The sequence below is a fragment of the Salvelinus sp. IW2-2015 genome, linkage group LG31, assembly GCF_002910315.2.
Source record: "Salvelinus sp. IW2-2015 linkage group LG31, ASM291031v2, whole genome shotgun sequence".
Lineage (NCBI taxonomy): Eukaryota > Metazoa > Chordata > Actinopteri > Salmoniformes > Salmonidae > Salvelinus > Salvelinus sp. IW2-2015.
Genome location: NC_036870.1, coordinates 7,567,418 through 7,585,336, shown reverse-complemented (window position 1 = coordinate 7,585,336; position 17,919 = coordinate 7,567,418). Strand labels below are relative to the sequence as shown.

The 17,919-nt window shown below is 44.9% G+C and overlaps 1 protein-coding gene across 6 annotated transcripts in view; it reads left to right on the top strand.

Annotated features, from left to right (window-relative positions):
- The window catches only part of LOC111955983 (protein argonaute-4), a 38,386-nt gene that overhangs the window by 2,168 nt on the left and 18,299 nt on the right, over positions 1–17,919 (top strand). For 2 of the 6 annotated variants that reach the window (XM_023976387.2, XM_023976385.2), the window contains exons 1-7: positions 2,422–2,642; positions 3,077–3,197; positions 6,133–6,311; positions 14,763–14,899; positions 15,055–15,189; positions 16,257–16,344; positions 17,682–17,829. In XM_023976387.2, coding sequence (XP_023832155.2) covers positions 2,437–2,642; positions 3,077–3,197; positions 6,133–6,311; positions 14,763–14,899; positions 15,055–15,189; positions 16,257–16,344; positions 17,682–17,829 — 1,014 coding nt within the window. In that variant the 5' untranslated portion in view covers positions 2,422–2,436. Of the gene's footprint in view, positions 1–2,421; positions 2,643–3,076; positions 3,198–6,132; positions 6,312–14,762; positions 14,900–15,054; positions 15,208–16,256; positions 16,345–17,681; positions 17,830–17,919 lie in introns of those variants that run through there. The other 4 variants (XM_023976384.2, XM_023976382.2, XM_023976386.2 and 1 more) reach the window with 3 other exon arrangements.

Sequence of the window (17,919 nt, the reverse complement as noted above, 5' to 3'; positions counted from 1 at the left end):
GTCCCCAGGCCCCTCTATTCTCCACTGTGTAATCCAGGTGATTTACAGGTGACTGCACGTCCCTCACGGTCAATGTCGTTACTGACTCATCAGCCCAGTGCATCATGTCTGCAGGTTTAAGCCCGTCCCCATTCTCTCACTTGCACCAGAGTAAAAGCATGGAGGCTTTATGGTAGTCGGCCTGTATGTTGACCATGACTGAAGGTGGTTTTGTATCTGTTACCACCACAAACCCTAACCTACTGCCTTTACCTGGGTCTGCCAACCGCTAGGCTTAAGACTGTTGGCCACACTGTTACTCTTCAGATTTTTACATACTACACCTTTCCATTACTACATAAATSACCTTAAAATGTAAATTTAGACCATTAGTAGGTCAACAACCAGTGCTCCTTATTTTAAGCCGGGTATTCTCAGTAATTTACTCACATTTATCAAATAACCAGACAGCAGTTTTGGCGGTGGTCTGCTTTCTCTGATAGCATTCTCCTTTGGTGCAGTGCAACCACGGTAACCAATTGGCTTTTTAATTATTAATTTTTTTAGATAGGTGATCAAAGCCAATCAGGGCCAAAGAATCACGGTGCAGCCACATTCTCACATCGTGACCATGTACAATACATTCATTTGCGTGGGCAGTGGGCTTGATCAGGGGCAATTTGCCTGAAGTGCATGTGACAGCCAGCCAAGCCCTGCAGGTTGTTGCTGCAGACTTGAATCCATAGTTGAGGTACCAGTGTGAGACCCCCATTCAGGGAGGGACCTGGTGTAGGTTTGAGGACAAGGGAAGGGTCCAGGCATATCACACAGTGACACACTGACAGCCCCTCTCAACTGCCCTGAGGCAGCAGCTGAGGGGGCTATATATAGATCCGGTGCTGTTTCTGGTGAAAGTGGGTGAGTCGGGTTGACCCAACCTGACTGTGACACCTGCTGGGATCCCTCTCTCTGAACCTTACCTACAGCACATGCACACCTTTAAACCCCCACACACACACACACACCGTGTATCCCCGTGGCTGTTGTGGTTGGTCCCGTCGCGGTTAGTATTACAGGGACGTGGTGTGAGAAGAAGGGTGCGAGTGAAGTGTTTTAAGGGGGGGGTGAGGACATGCATGGAGCGTGTTTTTAGGAAGCAGAGGGAGGGTCCTGATTGTCCCCCTCGGGCTTCACTTGCTAACTGAAGCGTTGTGGTGCATTGGGTTCATGACCCCGGCAGCCCGCTCGTTGTCAGTTGACAAAAGCAGTAAGCGTTGCCCTCCCTCCCTTGCACCCAGCCTTAAATCATGATAAACTCAACTCTCCCCTTTCCCTCTCTATATGTTCTGAATCTTGAATGTCTAGGCCTAAGACAAATGTTTTTTAAGTGTCTACAGAGTAGGAAGGTTAAATTGGATAGTTCCCCCTATTTTGATTCTTTAACACCAAGGACAATTGAAATGTAAGACAAGAATACAATAGTGGTGCATCTCACTTCCCAACATCCACCCAAGTAATTGTCTCATTTTCATTGGCTGTATAAATTGCTAACTACATGCCTGTGAGTCAGTATTGGGGCTTGGTACAATAGGCCTACACATTAAATTGTGGGATATACACTAAATGTATGAGCGCATCCTGTATAAGATGGGTGGCGAGGCAGTGTTTGTGTTGTGTCTAGCGGTAATCCCCGCTGTCTCTGCAGACCCTCATCTGGCCCTGCTGCCGTCTGTCTGACGTGCTGCTCTTTGTCTGAGGCGGGCCCTGTGCGTCAGTCTATGTTCTGGCTCGAGTGGGGTGGGGGCTGGGGCGGGACATTTGTTTTCTCCTCCTCTGTTGACCTATCTGGGGTGGGGGCTGGGGCGGGACATTTGTTTTCTCCTCCTCTGTTGACCTATCTGGGTCGGAGGCCAGGGAGATGGATCAATAGGTGTTTTTGTGGGCGGGTAGTCGTGGGCGGATAGTCGTGACCTGTTGGCGTGTGGGAAACCGTGTGGGAAACCATGTGGGAAACCGTGGCAAGGAATGTGATTGGACTGATTTCAGAAATTGATTCCGGAAGTTGACCAACAACTCTAATAATGCAAAAAAAAGAAATGGCTAACGCATTCAACAATTTTTGTGGGTCAGCTTTGATGAATTTCTGAGCATCCTGTCCATATCGCTTAGCTACCAATAATTGCACCCACAGTGGTCACCGTGCTGCTTAGACTCATTGCCAAAACAAACACATTCATCTGAGACCAAAAGCCCTCTTAACTACTACGTACTTGTCCTTTCCTCTTAGTGTCATTTTAACAGGGTCTTATTCATTAGAGCACACCGTAGCAATAATTTTTGCTCCACAAACAAAACAAGCATTTCTTGTTGGATAAGTTCAGGTAGCCCCTCACTGTTTCAAGCTGTTTTCTTCCGTTTGGTACATAGTGAATACGAAATGAATGTATCAACCAACAAATGTGTGTGTTTCTGTGTTTGGACCCCCCTATAGGCCCGCCGGCCCCCACCTCCCTCTTCCAGCCCCCGCGGAGGCCTGGCATGGGCACCGTGGGGAAGCCCATCCGCCTGCTGGCCAACCACTTCCAGGTGCAGATTCCCAAGATTGATGTCTATCACTACGATATCGACATCAAGCCTGAGAAACGGCCACGGAGGGTTAACAGGTAAATACAACTGGGCATGGGGAGGGAAGGAGAGAAATGTCTCTTTCGAGGGGAACTGGAAGGTGGAAATGGATTTTCAGAGAGAGGGAGGTTAAGTTGGTACTTTGAGGGTTTAGGTTTCGGGGAGTTGTGGGAATGGAAGTGTGTACTTGTCAGTGAAACAAGTCAAACTCAAGTGAGTTGTACGTGTGAAAATAAAAATGTGTCTTTAACAGAGCAGCCGGTGGGAAGTTTATTTTTATTTAACCTTTTATTTAACTAGGCAAGTCTGTTAAAGAACAAATTCTTTTTTACGTTGACGGCCTACCCCAGGCCAAACCCTATTTGAAGAAATGAATGTATAGGGAAGGACAGTGAAGACTGCTCTTTTTGTAAGCAGTACTGTCTGTGTGAATGCATTATCTGGCCAGCTCATGATTCCCCCTGTCTCGCAGGGAGGTGGTGGACACCATGGTTCGCCACTTCAAGATGCAGATCTTTGGTGATCGGCAACCGGGCTACGACGGGAAGAGGAACATGTACACGGCCCATCCACTACCCATCGGGAGAGACAGGGTAAGCAATCGTCTTAACCACTATTGTACCTCTGGTTTTTGTGACCATGTAATGGGCTGTTTCTCCTTCCAAGCACCTGTATCGGTTCTTGAAAGAGTTTTGAATTGCCTCTGTTTCGATTGGTGTTTTTCCTGCCCCATCCAGAACCACAGGATTGATTTGCCCAAAACTCGATTGTCATCATTTGTCTATTCCAGACCTAGACAAGTTTGTTTAATGTGTACAAAACATGAGGAACGCCTTCCTAATATTGAGTTGCACCCCCCCTGTTTTGCCCTCCGAACAGCCTCAATTCGTCAGGGCATGGACTCTATAAGGTGTCGAAAGCTTTCCACAGAGATGCTGGCCCATGTTGACTCCAATGCTTCCCACAGTTGTCAAGTTGGCTGTATTTCCTTTGGGTGGTGGACCATTCTTGATACACACAGGAAACTATTGAGCTTGAAAAACCCAGCAGCGTTGCAGTTCTTGACACACTCAAACCAGATTGCCTGGCACCTACAACCATACCCCATTCAAAGGCACTAAAATCTTTTGTCTTGCCCATTCACCCTCTGAATGGCACACATAGTATGTTCGGAAACTATTCAGACCCCTTCACCTTTAGCACATTTTTGTTACGTTACAGCCTTTTAATCCATTTTATAATTAGTTTTTCCCCTTCATCAATCTACACACAATACCCCATAATGACAGAGCAACCTTATTTACGTAACTATGCAGACCCTTTACTCAGTACTTTGTTGAAGCGCCTGAAGCAGAGATTACAGCCTCGCTTCTTGGGTATGACGCTACAAGCTTGGCACACCTGTATTTGGGGAGTTTCTCCCATTCTTCCCTGAAGATCCTGTCAGGTTGGATGGGGAGCATCGCTGCACAGCTATTTTCAGGTCTCTCCAGAGATGTTCGTTTGGGTTCAAGTCCGGGCTCTGGCTGGGCCACTCAAGGACATTCAGAGACTTGTCCCGAAGCCACTCCTGCGTTGTCTTGGCTGTGTGCTTAGGGTCGTTGTCCTGTTGGAAGGTGCACCTCTGGAGGGACCTCAACTGTGGGAGCTTATGTATAGACAGGTGTGTCTGCCTTAACAAATCATGTTCAGTCGAATTTACCACAGGTGGACTCCAATTCTATTTTTATTTATTTAACCTTTAACTAGGCAAGTCAGTTAAGAACAAATTCTTATTTACAATAACGGCCTAGGAACAGTGGGTTAACTGCCTTGTTCAGGGGCAGAATTACAGATTTTTACCTTGTCAGCTTGGGGATTCGATCTAGCAACCTTTTGTTACTGGCCCAATGCCCTAACCACTACGCTACCTGCCGCCTGTTGTAGAAATACTTCAAGAATGATGAATGGAAACAGAATGCACCTGCGCTAAATTTTGAGTCTCATAGCAAATGGTCTGAATACGTAAAGGTGTTTTTGTTGAATAAAAAAAAAAGAAGCTGTTTTCACTTTGTCATTATGGGACATTGTGTGTAGATTGATGAGGAAAAACAATTATTTAATCTATTCTATAATAAGGCTGTAATGTAACAAAATGCAGAAAAAGACAAGGGGTCTGAATACTTTCCGAATGCACTGTAAGGTCCCACATTTGACAGTGCATGTCAGAGCAAAAACAAGCTATGAGGTCAAAGGATTTGTCCGTAGAGCTCTGAGACAGGATTGTGTCGAGGCACAGATCTGGGGAAGGGTACCAAAAAATGTCTGCAGCATTGAAGGTCCTCAAGAACACAGTGGCCTCCATCAATCTTAAATGGAAGAAGTTTGGAACCACCAAGACTCTTCCTAGAGCAGGCCGCCCGGCCAAACTGAGCAATCAGGGGAGAAGGGCCTTGGTCAGGGAGGTGACCAAGAACACGATGGTCAGTCTGACAGCGCTGAAGAGTTCCTCTGTGGAGATGGGAGAACCTTCCGGAAGTACAACCATCTCTGCATCACTCCACCAATCAGGCATTTATGGTAGAGTGGCCAGACGGAAGCCACTCTTCAGCAAAAGGCACATGACAGCCCGCTTGGAGTTTGCCAAAAGACACCTAAAGGACTCTCAGACCATGAGAAAAAAGATTCTCTGGTCTGAGGAAACCAAGATTGAACTCTTTGGCCTGAATGCCAAGTGTCACGTCTGGAGGAAACCTGGCACCATCCGTACGGTGAAGCATGGTGGTGGTGGCATCATGCTGTGGGGATGTTTTTCAGTGGCAGCGACTGGGAGACTAGTCAGGATCAAGGGGAAAGATGAACGGAGCAAAGTACAGAGAGATCCTTGATGAAAACCTGCTCCAGAGCGCTCAGGACCTCAGATTGGGGCGAAGGTTCACCTTCCAACAGGACAGTGACCCTAAGCACACAGTCAAGACAACACGGGAGTGGCTTCAGGACAAGTCTCTGAATGTCGTGGAGTGTCCCAGTCAGAGCCTGGACTTGAACCCGATCGAACATCTCTGGAGAGACCTGAAAATAGCTATGCAGCGATACTCCCCATCCTTCCTGACAGCTTTAGATGATCTGCAAACATTTTTTGTCTGTTTTTGCTTTGTCATTATGGGGTATTGTGTAGATTAGGAAAGAAAACAATGTAATCCCATTTTGGAATAAGGCGTTAACGTAACAATGTGGGAAAAGTCAAGGGGTCTGAATACTTTCCAAATGCACTGTAAATATACAATTCATAGGTAATTTCCCGCAAGGCTTAAAAATCCTTTAACCTGTCTCCTCAGCTACACTGATTTTGAAGTGGATTTAACAAGTGACATCAATAAGGGATCATAGCTTTCACCTGGATGCACCTGGTCAGTCTGTCATGGAAAGAGCAAGTGTTCTTAATGTTTTGTACACTCAGTGTGGTTTAAAGCGTATCACAAATGTGTTTGTGTGTGGCTTTCCTTGCTTTTCAACCATTCCCTAACCCCCTGCCCTCTCCCTGTCTAGGTGGATCTGGAAGTAACTCTGCCGGGGGAGGGGAAAGATCAGACGTTCAAGGTGTCTCTGCAGTGGGTGTCGGTGGTGAGCCTGCAGATGCTCCTGGAGGCTCTGTCAGGCCACAACGAGGTCCCCGAGGACTCAGTTCAGGCCCTGGARGTCATCACCCGCCACCTGCCTTCCATGAGGTAAACATGGCTCACACTGTACATTTGCCAAGCTACAAAGTCAAAATTGGCTATAATGTGAAAAATGTATGAAAACAATGTGTTTGGTCTTAATTTAAAGTTAGGCATTGGTAGGGCTGTTGCGGTGGCTGTATTACTGGCAGTCATGAGTGCAGTAAAATTCCACGTGAGCGTTGAGTCATGCTATTCTCCTCTTATGCACTCTGGACATGCGTTGGTAGTACCCAATTCACTAACGATCATCAGGTCGCTAATGGCCTGGTACTCATTGTCCCTCTAACCACTCTGACATCAATGCAAATTAATTCGAAAAGAACATCAACCACATCAAAACAGTATTGTGCGTTTAAAACTCCGCTCACTGTGATTGATCAATATGAAGAAAGAAGTTCAACAACAGGTTGAAACTGAGTGGTAAACATGGTGGTTGTGGATGTTTCAATGCCTAACACAATGAAATGGACAGTGTGGTGATTAATTAAAAACACCCATACGCATATTAGAGATTATGCATGTYTATATATATATATACACTGCTCAAAAAAATAAAGGGAACACTAAAATAACACATCCTAGATCTGAATGAATAAAATATTCTTATTAAATACTTTTTTTCTTTACATAGTTGAATGTGCTGACAACAAAATCACACAAAAATGATCAATGGAAATCAAATTTATCAACCCATGGAGGTCTGGATTTGGAGTCACACTCAAAATTAAAGTGGAAAACCACACTACAGGGCTGATCAACTTGTGTAATGTCCTTAAAACAAGTCAAATTAGGCTCAGTAGTGTGTGTGGCCTCCACGTGCCTGTATGACCTCCTTACAACGCCTGGGCATGCTCCTGATGAGGTGGCGGATGGTCTCCTGAGGGATCTCCTCCCAGACCTGGACTAAGCATCCGCCAACTCCTGGACAGTCTGTGGTGCAACGTGGTGTTGGTGGATGGAGCGACATGATGTCCCAGATGTGCCTCAATTGGATTCAGTGTCTGGGAACGGGCGGGCCAGTCCATAGCATCAATGCCTTCCTCTTGGAGGAACTGCTGACACACCCCAGCCACATGAGGTCTAGCATTGTCTTGCATTAGGAGGAACCCAGGGCCAACCGCACCAGCATATGGTCTCACAAGGGGCTGAGGATCTCATCTCGGTACCTAATGCAGTCAGGCTACTGGCGAGCACAATGGGAGGGCTGTGGCGGCCCCCAAGAGAAATGCCACCCCACACCATGACTGAACCCACCGCCAACCGGTCATGCTGGAGGGTTGCAGGCAGCAGACATTCTCCACGGCGTCTCCAGACTGTCACGTCTGTCACATGTGCTCAGTGTGAACCTGCTTTCATCTGTGAAGAGCAACGCAGGGCGCCATGTGGCGAATTTGCCAATCTTGGTGTTCTCTGGCAAATGCCAAACTCCTGCACGGTGTTGGCGCTGTAAGCACAACCCCCACGTGGTGAGCGTGGGCCCTCATACCACCCTCATGGAGTCTGTTTCTGACCGTTTGAGGCAGACACATGCACATTTGTGGCCTGCTGGAGGTCTTTTGCAGGGCTCTGGGCAGTGCTCCTGCCTGTCTTCTTGCCAAAGGCGGAGGTAGTGGTCCTGCTGGCTTGGGTTGTTGTCTCTCCTAGCGCCTCCTGCACTCTCCAGTACTGGCTGTCGTCCTGGTAGCGCCTCCATGCTCTGGACACTACGCTGACAGACACCGGCAAACCTTCTTGCCACAGCTCGCATGATGTGCCATCTCTGGATGTCGCGGCACTATCCTGAGCCACTTGTGTGGGTTGTAGACTCCGTCTCATGCTACCACTAGAGTGAATAGCAGTCCGCAGCATGTCAAAAGTGTACAAAACATCAGCCAGGAAGCATAGGACTGAGAAGTGGTCTGTGTGTCACCGACCTGCAGACCCACTCCTTGTATTGGGGTGGTTGCTAATTGCTATAATTTCCACTGTGTCTAATTCCATTTGCATCAACAGCATGTGACATTTATGTTGTGCATTGCAGTGTGCTCCAAGTGGAGGGTTTGATTTACAGAAGTGTGATTGACTTGGAGTTATCATTGGTGGGTTGTTTAAGTGTTCAACCTTATTTTTTTAAAGCTGTGGTGTGTGTGTGTGTTATATATATATACACACACACACACACACACACAGCACACAAGCTTAAAAAAATAAAGGGAACACTTAAAACAACAACAATGTAACTCCAAGTCAATCACACTTCTGTGAAATCAACTGTCACTTAGGAAGCAACACTGATTGACAATAAATGTCACATGCTGTTGTGCAAATGGAATAGACACAGGACATATTATATATATCAGCATTAAAAGAAACGTCCTCTCACTGTCACTGTTTATTTTCAGCAAACTTAACATGTGTAAATATTTGTATGAACATAAGATACAACAACTGAGACATAAACTGAACAAGTTCACAGACATGTGACTAACAGATATGGAATAATGTGTCCTGACAATCAAAAGTAACAGTCAGTATCTGGTGTGGCCACCAGCTAGCTGCATTAAGTACTGCAGTGCATCTCCTCCTCATGGACTGCACCAAATTTGCCAGTTCTTGCTGTGAGATGTTACCCCACTCTTCCACCAAGGCACCTGAAGTTCCTGACATTTTCTGGGGGGAATGGTCCTAGCCTCACCCACCGATCCAACAGGTCCAGATGTGCTCAATGGGATTGAGATCTGGGCTCTTCGCTGGCCATGGCAGAACACTGACATTCCTGTCTTGCAGGAAATCAGTCATACTACTCGTTCTGTGCGTGGTGGCATTGTCATGCTGAGGGGTCATGTCAGGATGAGCTACAGGAAGGGTACCACATGAGGGAAGAGGATGTCTTCCTGTAACTCACAGCGTTGAGATTGCCTGCAAGTGACGAAGCTCAGTCCGATGATGCTGTGACACACCGCCCCAGACCATGACGGACCCTCCACATCGATCCCGCTCCAGAGTACAGGCCTCGGTGTAACGCTCATTCCTTTGACGATAAACGTGAATCTGACCATCATCCCTGGTGAGACAAAACCGCGTCTCGTCAGTGAAGAGCACATTTTGCCAGTCCTGTCTGGTCCAGCGACGGTGGGTTTGTGCCCATAGGCAATGTTGTTGCCGGTGATGTCTGTTGCCTTACAACTAGAGGTCGACCGATTTATGATTTTTCAACGCCGATACTGATTATTGGAGGACCAAAAAAAGCTGATACCGATTAATCTGCCTGTTATTTATATATATATATATATTTTTTCTTGTAATAATGACAATTACAACAATACTGAATGAACATTTTTATTTTAATTTCGCCTCAAATAAATAATGAAACATGTTCAATTTGGTTTAAATAATGCAAAAACAAAGTGTTGGAGAAGAAAGTAAAAGTGCAATATGTGCCATGTAAAAAAGCTAACGTTTAAGTTCCTTGCTCAGAACATATGAAAGCTGGTGGTTCCTTTTAACATGAGTCTCTCTATACCATTTGTATTTCATATACCTTTGACTATTGGATGTTCTAATAGGTACWTTAGTATTGCCAGCCTAATCTCYYGAGTTYATAGGCTTGAAGTCATAAACAGCGCAATGCTTGAAGCATTGTGAAGAGCTGCTGGCAAACGTTTGAATGAATGCTTACGAGCCTGCTGCCTACCACCGCTCAGTCAGACTGCTCTATCAAATCATAGACTTAATTATAATAACGCACAGAAATACGAGCCTTCYGTCATTAATATGGTCAAATCCGGAAACTATCATTTAGAAAACAAAACGTTTAATCTTTCAGTGAAATACGGAACCGTTCCGTGTTTTATCTAACGGGTGGCATCCCTAAGTCTAAATATTGCTGTTACWTTGRACAACCTTCAATGTTATGTCATAATTATGTACAAATCTGGCAAATTAATTAAGGTCTTTGCTAGGAATAAATGGACTTCACACAGTTCGCAATGAGCCAGGCGGCCCAAACTGCTGCGTAAACCCTGACTCTGCATGCACAGAACGCAAGGGAAGTGACACAATTTCCCTAGTTAAAAGAAATTCATGTTAGAAGGCAATATTAACTAAATATGCAGGTTTAAAAATATATACTTGTGTATTGATTTTAAAGAAAGGCATTGATGTTCATGGTTAGGTACACATTGGTGCAACGACAGTGCTTTTTTCAGGAATGCGCTTGTAAAATTACCCGTTTGGCGAAGTAGGCTGTGATTCAATGGTAAATTAACAGGCCACGCATCGATTATATGCAACGCAGGACAAGCTAGATAAACTAGTAATATCATCAACCATGTGTAGTTAACTAGTGATTTATGTTAAGATTGATTGTTTTTTTATAAGATAAGTTTAATGCTAGCTAGCACCTTACCTTGGGTCCTTGCTGCACTCGCATAACAGGTAGTCAGCCTGCCACGCAGTCTCCTCGTGGAGTGCAATGTAATCGGCCATAATCGGTGTCCAAAAATGCKGATTACCGATTATGAAAACTTGAAATCGCCCCAAATTAATCGGCCATTCCGATTAATCGGTTAACCTCTACTTACAACAGGCAGTTGTTGTTGCCATCCTGTACCTGTCCCGCAGGTGTGATGTTCAGATGTACCGATCCTGTGCAGGTGTTACACGTGGTCTGCCACTGCGAGGACGATCAGCTGTCCGTCCTGTCTCCCTGTAGCGGCGTCTCACTGTACGGACATTGCAATTTATTTCCCTGGCCACATCTGCAGTCCTCATGCCTTCCTTGCAGCATGCCTAAAGCACGTTCACGCAGATGAGCAGGGACCCTGGGCATCTTTCTTTTGGTGTTTTCCAGAGTCAGTAGAAAGGCCTCTTTGGTGTCCTAAGTTTTCATAACTGTGACCTTAATTGCCTATCGTCTGTAAGCTGTTAGTGTCTTAACGACCGTTCCACAGGTGCATGTTCATTCATTGTTTATGGTTCATTGAACAAGCATGGGAAACCAGTGTTTAAACCCTTTACAATGAAGGTCTGTGAAGTTAATTCGTAAAAATCCAAATATCTTTGAAAGACCAGGTCCTGAAAACGGGACGTTTATTTTTTTGCTGAGTTTGTGTGTGTGTGTGAGAGAGACCAATTAAAATGATTGTGCTATTTATACAACACACAGCGTCCCGCATATTACGCAGGGCAGGAAAACATACAAAAATGTCTTGGGTACATAATTGGTCTAGCCTGTACGCCAAAATTAAGTAAATTCAGAGTTAGCCTTCAATTAGTGACTTTGTATTTGATTTTGAATAGCCTACTAAGGCATTTTTTATATTTGCATAATTCATTGACTGACACATTCCCTTTAGCAACAGAATATCTCACCACTGTGCATTTCAATCTACTCCCCTCTCTCCTTCATTGCTTTCTTAAGCGCGCATAGAGAGGAGCTGTCAACCGTTTAATGAAACCTGTTTCGTTCTGGAAACATGTTACTATTCATTTTCCGCAACCGATTTCACTTGGTTTCCCAAAGTATGCACTGGGTAGCTGCAGGAATAGGATTGGAGAGCCCGTGGCATACAGAGTTTGGGTGGAATATCACCTGTCTTGCAGTGAGAGAGTGAAATAACCGGAGTAGCCTACCCCACATGAGTGAAAAACAAACGGGTGGGAAAGTGGCCTCCATTCGAGTGCATACGGATGACATGAAATCACATTTTATTGGTCACATACACGTGTTTAGCGGGTGTTGCGAAATGCGTGTGTTTCTAGCTCCAACAGTGCAGTAATATCTAACAAGCCATATCTAACAATTTCACAACACACACAAACGTAAAGGAATGGAATTAGGAATATATAAATATTTGGACGAGCAATGTCGGAGCGGCATAGACTAAAATACAGTAGAATAGAATACAAATTATACATGTGAGATGAGTAAAGCAAAATATGTAAACATTAGTGGCTAGTGTTCCATTTATTAAAGTGGCCAGTGATTTTTAGTCTGTATATAGGGCAGCAGCCTCTTATGTGATAATGATGGCTATTTAAAAGTCTGATGGCCTTGAGATAGAAGCTGTTTTTCAGTCTCTCGGTCCCAGCTTTGATGCACCTGTACTGACCTTGCTTTCTGGATGATAGTGGGGTGAACAGGCAGTGGCTCAGGTGGTTGTTGTCCTTGATGATCTTTTTGACCTTCCTGTGACATCGGGTGCCGTAGGTGTCCTGGAGGGCAGGTCGTTTGCCCCCGGTGATGCGTTGGGCAAGCTTTTTTGGTACTTTCTCAAGTCATCAATAGCCTATCATTGCATCATGCTGCCCATATCTCTGATTTCTAAGTCATTCCAAGGTTTGTATCATTCACAATTAAAGTTGCCAAATAACTCTAAATCCTAGTGTGTAGGACCTGTTTCAAATGATCACTTTTATGCTCAACATAGCCACTTGATATGCACACTCGCTCCGGAATGGTGAAAAGCGTCCTTCCTATTTTATTCAGTTCAGTTATATTCTTATAAAATCATAAGATAATGGCACGGGACTTAATCATATCTTGTCTGCTAAATGAACAAGCCTACAGCCTAAGGCGCATAGCCAGATAGCAACTCATTCTGTTCATCTGGAAACATATTTTCTTCAAATCATGTTTCTTTTGACCTGCCTAAAATATACAGAGCAAAAATATAAACGCAACATGTGATGTGTTTGTCCAATGTTTCATGAGCTGAAATAAGATCCCAGAAATGTTCCAGTCACACACAAAGCTTATTTCTCTAAAATGTTGTGCACATTTGTTTACATCCCTGTTTGTGAGCATTTCTCCTTTGCCAAGATAATCTGTCCAACTGACAGGTGTGGCATATCAAGAAGCTGATTAAACAGCAGGATCATTACACAGGTGCACCTTGTGCTGGGGGGAAATAAAAGGCCCCTTTAAAATGTGAAGTTATGCCACACTACACAATGCCACAGATGTCTCACGTTTTGAGGGATTGTGCAATTGGCATACTGACTGTAGGAATGTCCACCAGTACTTTTGCCAGACAATTTAGTGTTCATTTCTCTCTCATAAGCAGTCTCCAATGTCGTTAATAGAGAATTTGGTAGTTCATCAACCGGCCTCACAACAGCAGACCACTTGTAACCACGCCAGCCCAGGACCTCCACATCCGGCTTCTTCACCTGCTGCATCGTCTGAGACCAGCCACCCAGACAGCTGATGAAACTGTGGGTTTGCACAACTGAAGAATTTCTGCACAAATTGTCAGAAACCGTCTCAGGGAAGCTCATCTGCAAGCTCGTAGTCCTCACCAGGGTCTTGACTGTAGTTCAGCCTTGTAACCGTCTTCAGTGGGCAAATGCTCCCCTTCAATGGCCACTGGCACGCTGGAGAAGTGTCCTCTTCACGGATGAATCCCGGTTTCAACTGTACCGGGCAGATGACATCGTGTGGGTGAGCAGTTTGCTCATGTCAACGTTGTGAACATAGTGCCCCATGGAGGTGGTGGGGTTATGGTATGGGCAGGCATAAACTATGGACAATGAACAATAGCCTTTTATCGATGGCAATTTGAATGTACAGAGATACCGTGAATGTCACCCATTGAGCAGGTTTGGGATGCTCTGGATCAACGTGCTCAACAGCGTGTTCACGTTCCCGCCGATATCTAGCAACTTGACACAGCCATTGAAGAGGGGTGGGACAACCATGTCACAGGGCACAATCAACAGCCTGATCAACTCTATGCGAAGGAGATGTCACACTGCATGAGGCAAATGGTGGTCACATCCGATATGGAATGCTTTTCTGATCCATGCCGACAGATTCATATCTGTATTCCCAGTCATGTGAAATCCATAGATTAGGGCCTAATGAATGTATTTCAATTGACTGATTTCGTTATATGAACTGTAATGCAGTAAAATCTTAAATTGTTTCATGCTGCATTTATATTTTTGTTCAGTGTAAATTATGGATTGTGATTTGTGTATTGTAATTGATTTATTCAACTTTTAAAAAATGTTAGATGTTCCGAAGGCGCGCATCAGCGGCTTGTATGCTTGGAGATGTCAAACGTGTCTGTTAATTAACGGGCAGTTACCGTGAGATCGACAGTCTTTTGCATGACAACAACCGGTTGACAAAATGTCATGACCGCCATAGCCCTAGGCATTAGGTACATGGCTTTTATAACATGGCCCCATAACATCTCTTTATCATAATATCAGTTGTTGTTCATGGCATTGTTACTGCTTGGTATCCTATATCAAATAGCCTTGCCTATATAGACAGTGAATAACTCTATGGCCTGTTCCCATACAAAACGACCAAACAAGTAACTCTGCCTATTGAGTTATTCCATAAGAACAAAAGTGAGACGTTTTTTTTCCCCCCCCGAGGGAACTTACGTTGTGTCATAGAGAGTGATCTCTCACAGAATGATCTTGTCTGGCATTTACACGGACTGTCCATGTGGCTGTTTCCAGGTACACTCCAGTGGGGCGCTCCTTCTTCTCCCCTCCGGAGGGTTACTACCACCCCCTGGGCGGAGGCAGGGAGGTGTGGTTCGGCTTCCATCAGTCGGTCCGGCCTGCCATGTGGAACATGATGCTCAACATCGATGGTAAGCGCAGTAGTCAATTTCTTACTGTAACTTTTGTGTAGATAAAAATTAAAAAAAACAGGCTGTGTGTGCTTTTACATTTGTGTTGGGGTAATATAACATAGATTTAGGGTTTCTTTGGTCATGAACCGTACATTTTCCTTGACCCCACACAGTCTCCGCCACTGCTTTCTACCGTGCCCAGCCCGTGATCGAGTTCATGTGCGAGGTGCTCGACATCCAGAACATCAACGAGCAGACCAAGCCACTCACCGACTCCCAACGCGTCAAGTTCACCAAGGAGATCCGAGGTGGGTGGGGACCTGCAGGTCAGACCAATGTTTTTACCATGTTTCTACACACCAAGTCTGCATCTGAAATGGCACCCTATAGACGTGTTAGCTGACAACGTCACAAACTGTGCGCACGCTTCAATGGGGCAGAAGGCTCTGTGTTGTTGTGATTCTGGATGGCCAGATAGCTAGCTACAATGACAGGAAGCGGCCATGTGGGGTATTGTAGGTGTCTCGTTTCAGCTAGTTTTTTATATTTTTCTTGATACACAATGTCTTGTTTTGACTGATGTCACGTCTATGCAAATATGGCAAAAGTTCGCTAGCTATTAAACAGCTGTAACGATGTATTTGAGACAAGTGCTCATTGTGCAAATGTAAGTTTGTTTTCAATAAATATTGGGAGACGTAAACTAGATTTAATGTTGTCAACAGTCTAAGCCAACCTCGTCTGTTTTGCCCCATAGTTGCGCACGCATCGGTTTTGTTGCTAAACAACCAAGCAGTCTATTCACTATATAATGCACTACTTATTTGCCCTGGTCAAAAGTAGTGCCCTACATAGGGAATAGGGTGACATTTTGGAGGTYCACCACACCTTATTAGACAGCATCCACCCACCCAGACAATTGTAGTGTACCTCAGGGTCGCGTGTCAAGTCCATTCCAATTCAGGAAGCTTAAGAATTGTGAAGAATCTTTACTAAAAATAAATGACCCTTTTATAACTTATCTCTTGACTTGGAATTTCAATGGATATGAATTGAGATGGATTTGATAACCATCCGTGTTGTACACCCATAATCTGCACTATGGGCTGAATCCTAACGTGAGATATGCGTGTTTGACTAACTTTAACTTTTGTGTAAATCATGCATTGCTGTGAATGGGTTTGAGTTATGCACAGCAATAGTAAGTTCGAGTTAGGCCATTTGACAGTCAGATGGAGTGACTCGCCAACTGTCTAGATTTTCAATGATGCTTAAATGTCTTTTCAAACTCCTCGTTATACTCCCCGTCTTCGTCTGTGGCCGTATTTTGATGTGCTCTTCTGGGTGTTTCTATGCGTATGTTTTTCGCTCTCAGGTCTGAAAGTCGAGGTCACCCACTGTGGTCAGATGAAGAGGAAGTATCGCGTGTGCAATGTCACTCGCCGCCCCGCCAGCCACCAAACGTAAGTGCTGCACTAGTCGCTACACATTCCAGTTAGCGTCTTTCACGTGTCCCTGCGGCCCTAGCCCTCCTACGTGACGTTTCTCTTGATGCAAAACCCAAGGCGAGATGCATTGCTCTTTCCTTTTGGTTTTCTCTTTTGGTTTATTAATACAATGTATTAGTATGTACAGTGGGGAGAACAAGTATTTGATACACTGCCGATTTTGCAGGTTTTCCTACTTACAAAGCATGTAGAGGTCTGTAATTTTCTGTAAAATCTGTAAAATCCAGAAAATCACATTGTATGATTTTTAAGTAATTAATTTGCATTTTATTGCATGACATAAGTATTTGATCACCTACCACCTACCAACCAGTAAGATTTCCGGCTCTCACAGACCTGTTAGTTTTTCTTTAAGAAGCCCTCCTGTTCGCCACTCATTACCTGTATTAACTGCACCTGTTTGAACTCATTACCTGTATAAAAGACACCTGTCCACACCCTCAATCAAACAGACTCCAACCTCTCCACAATGGCCAAGACCAGAGAGCTGTGTAAGGACATCAGGGATAAAATTGTAGACCTGCAGAAGGCTGGGATGGGCTACAGGACAATAGGCAAGCAGCTTGGTGAGAAGGCAACGCACGCAAGGTCCCCCTGCTCAAGCCAGCGCATGTCCAGGCCCGTCTGAAGTTTGCCAATGACAATCTGGATGATCCAGAGGAGGAATGGGAGAAGGTCATGTGGTCTGATGAGACAAAAATAGAGCTTTTTGGTCTAAATTCCGCTCGCCGTGTTTGGAGGAAGAAGAAGGATGAGTACAACCCCAAGAACACCATCCCAACCGTGAAGCATGGAGGTGGAAACATCATTCTTTGGGGATGCTTTTCTGCAAAGGGGACAGGATGACTGCACCGTATTGAGGGGAGGATGGATGGGGACATGTATCGCGAGATCTTGGCCAACAACTTCCTTGCCTCAGTAAGAGCATTGAAGATGGGTCGTGGCTGGGCCAAAATCCCTGCTGCAGTGTGTGCAAACCTGGTCAAAAACTACAGGAAATGTATGATCTCTGTAATTGCAAACCAAGGTTTCTGTACCAAATATTAAGTTCTGCTTTTCTGATGTATCAAATACTTATGTCATGCAATAAAATGCAAATTAATTACTTAAAAATCATACAATGTGATTTTCTGGATTTTTGTTTTAGATTCCGTCTCTCACAGTTGAAGTGTACCTATGATAAAAATGACAGACCTCTACATGCTTTGTAAGTAGGAAAACCTGCAAAATCGGCAGTATATCAAATACTTGTTCTCCCCACTGTATTATGTTCTTGTCTGCCTGTTGCTCAGGTTCCCCTTACAGCTGGAGAATGGCCAGGCCATGGAGTGTACAGTGGCTCAGTACTTCAAGCAGAAGTACAGCCTACAGCTCAAATACCCCCACCTGCCCTGCCTACAAGTGGGGCAGGAACAGAAGCACACCTACCTACCCCTGGAGGTGAGAGGGTGGCTCTAAAAGACACACACACACACACACACACCTCAAATTAACTCCTACTGTATGTATAGAGTGCACTCAAGATATCGC